Source organism: Ichthyophthirius multifiliis, assembly GCF_000220395.1.
Source record: "Ichthyophthirius multifiliis unplaced genomic scaffold scaff_1120509250480, whole genome shotgun sequence".
NCBI classification, from domain to species: Eukaryota; Ciliophora; class Oligohymenophorea; order Hymenostomatida; genus Ichthyophthirius; species Ichthyophthirius multifiliis.
Genome location: NW_004086709.1, coordinates 13821 through 16952, shown reverse-complemented (window position 1 = coordinate 16952; position 3132 = coordinate 13821). Strand labels below are relative to the sequence as shown.

The window sequence follows — 3132 nt, the reverse complement described above, 5'->3', positions numbered from 1 at the left end:
CAAAGATATATATATATATATATATATATATATATATATATATATATATATATATATATATATATATATATATATTTAATAAAAATAAAATCTTAAATAAGGTTTATATAAATAAATTGAAGGTTATAAATCAAAAGTTTTAATATGTCGAATTTAAAATAGAAACATTTTTATTTAATAAAATATATATTTAAATTAATTAATATTACTTACATTCTTTGAATAATATATATCTAATTTAATGATTCATTATATTAATGTTTTGCATAATTTCTTTTAATAATTTATACATATTTATTTATTTTAATTTTAAATTTTTTATAATTTTTTTTTATTTAGTGAAGTTTAATTAATTTGGAAATAACCATTTAAAATTTTTTATAGAAAATACTAAAATATATATATATATATGTTATGTATATAACTACAAAATAATATAAATATTTTAAAAAAATATATATATAATTCTTATAATCTTTGTGGTTTTTATAAAATATATATACTTTTCTTATTATATTTTTTATTATTTATTTAAGAAAAAAAAACTATTTTCATATGTTAAAGTTTATTTTTAGTTAAAATTTCATTATGTAATTATTTAAATATTAAAAAAGAATTCTTATTTATTATTTAAAATTTTTTTATTATTATTCGAGTAATATTATTAAATAAAATTTTATATTTTTATTATTTTTTATTTAAATAATATTTTTTTATATATGTAAATAAAATGAAACTCTAATAAATATTTTCATAATCATTTAAATTTTATTAACAATAAGTTATATATAAATAAATATATATTTAAATTCAAATAATTTTTATTAAAAAATACTTTAATAATAATTAATTAAATTTTTTTTATAAATACTTTAGAAAAAATAAGGAAAATAAATATATAAATATAATAATGTCTATTCACCTTAACAATTATTATAGTAAAAATAATATAATAAATGAAATAGAAAAGATAGCTCAAACTCCAAGAGATACAATAGTTGGATAATAAAATAAAATATTAGAAATAAAAAATGAAACAACCAATTTGAATGAATTATTGCCAAAAACTTAACTCAAATTTTGCCGAATTTCGTAAACAAAAAAAGTTTCTTTATTTTCAAAAGTTGTAAATCGTATAAAATAAAAAATACTTCCAATATAATAAGAAAATAACATTGATTAAATTGATACAAAAAAAAACTTATAAAAAAACTAGTTAATATTGGTAGAAGATAAGCATTAGAAAAATAATTAGATTAAAATAAAGAAATTATAGGGAAAATGAAGTTTTTGAATGTAAATTATGTATCAAATTAAAATCAATTAGAAGAAAATAGTTTAGATTAACAAAATAATTTACAAACCTAATTTTTAATGAATAAAAAGCTCTCTATAAGTTGGAGATTCATAAATATTTTAATATAAATAAAAAATTTTATAAAAAGAATAAAAAACTAAAGTGCCAAAATACGCTTTTAAAGATTAAATTAAACACATATCAATTACATAAACGACAAAACATATTTTTTTAAATAATAATAATAATAAGAAGAATAATTACATATTAATTAAAACAAAAAATAAAATAATATAATATATAATAGTTTTATAAGTACATTATGTAATATAAGATTAATAAAATATTTATAAAACAAAATAAATGTATTTAAGCCTGATAGTGCTTTAATAATTGTTTGGAAATTTATTCTTGTAATTTTGCTTTTGTAATAAATCTTATATATTCCAATAAATATATCGTTTTTATATGGAAGTCATAATTATACATCTGATATTTATTTTTTTCTGTTTACTTTACCCATATTAGTATTTTTTATAGATATTTTGGTAAATTTTAATCTTGGATATTACTCATATGAGGGTTCTTTAATAAATAAAAGATCCGAAATTTTCAAATAGTATGTAAAGTATAACTTTTGGGTAGATATTATTACCACCGTTATAATTTCAAATGAAGCTTTTTCATATATCAAATTAATATTTTTGATAAGAATTTTCCAAATCTAAGACATAATTAATAATTTAGATGAGCGATTTTAAATTTCTCAAAAACATATCACTTCAGCCACCCTTATAAAGCTAGCAATTTCTATTATTCTTGTAGCACATATGTGTGGATGTGGATTTCATTTAACGAGTACTTTTAATAATGAGAAAAATTGGATATTGGCTAAATCTTTTTAGGATTCAGATTGGTAAACTAAATACATTAATAGTCTTTATTTTTCCATTATTACTATGGTCACTGTTGGGTATGGAGATATTACGCCTTAGAATAATATAGAAATAGTTTATACGATTTTTATTACTTTAATTTCTTGTGGATAGTTTGCATATACAGTAAATGTAATTGGAACGTTATTTTAAGAAAAAGAAAAAAGAGAAGCTATTATAAAGTAAATATATATATATATATATATATATATATATATATATTTATAATATAATAATTTTTTTATTTAGAGAATAAAAATATTAATTAACGAAATATATGTCTAATAGATAAATAGGTATTTTTATATATATATATATTTTTTTTATTAATATAAAATTCTAAGAATAATCATTATAAATTCAAGTAATAAAAAATCTGGTTTATTTGTAAAACAGTTAAATTGATTCGCCTGAACATGGATTAGATATATTAAATGAAATAGATCCTACTCTGAAAAATAAGGTTAGGTTTTAATTTTATTGGAAAATACTTAAAAACAGTAAGATTTTAGGAGAATATTTTAGTGATGATATCCTTAAAAATTTAATTTAAGTTATGAGAGAAAAAGTATATGCACATGGACAAACTATATATTCAAACTAAGAAATTGATGAAGAAAATCGAATTTTTATAATAATTAAAGGAGAAGTAAAATTAACCGTGAATAATTAATAAAAATAATAAATAAAAATAGATACAAAATATGTACTTTATAAAAAAAAAAAAATATAGTATTTATAATATAAAAGACAAATGATGCCTTTGGACATTATTCGTTTTTTACATCAAATCCAAGAGAATCTGATTGCGAAAGTGTAAATATGACACATATAGCATATTGTTCTAGAAATGAGTTTATGGATATATTGAAAAAATATGATAATGATTATGAGAGTTTT

General features: G+C 16.3%; 1 protein-coding gene across 1 annotated transcript, besides 3 other annotated features; it reads left to right on the top strand. All coding sequences in view use genetic code 6, as the record gives it.

The window, feature by feature from the left end:
- Window positions 1-5: 5 nt before the first annotated feature.
- Window positions 6-75: a microsatellite.
- A 1206-nt stretch (window positions 76-1281) lies between these two features.
- On the top strand, window positions 1282-3058 carry IMG5_077050 (hypothetical protein; the record flags this gene model as incomplete). The annotated part of the gene is made up of 2 exons (XM_004036513.1): window positions 1282-2528; window positions 2629-3058. 2 exons carry the CDS (start codon window positions 1282-1284, stop codon window positions 3056-3058), a joined length of 1677 nt encoding a protein of 558 aa, XP_004036561.1.
- Window positions 2419-2464: a microsatellite.
- Window positions 2897-2926: a microsatellite.
- Window positions 3059-3132: the final 74 nt, after the last annotated feature.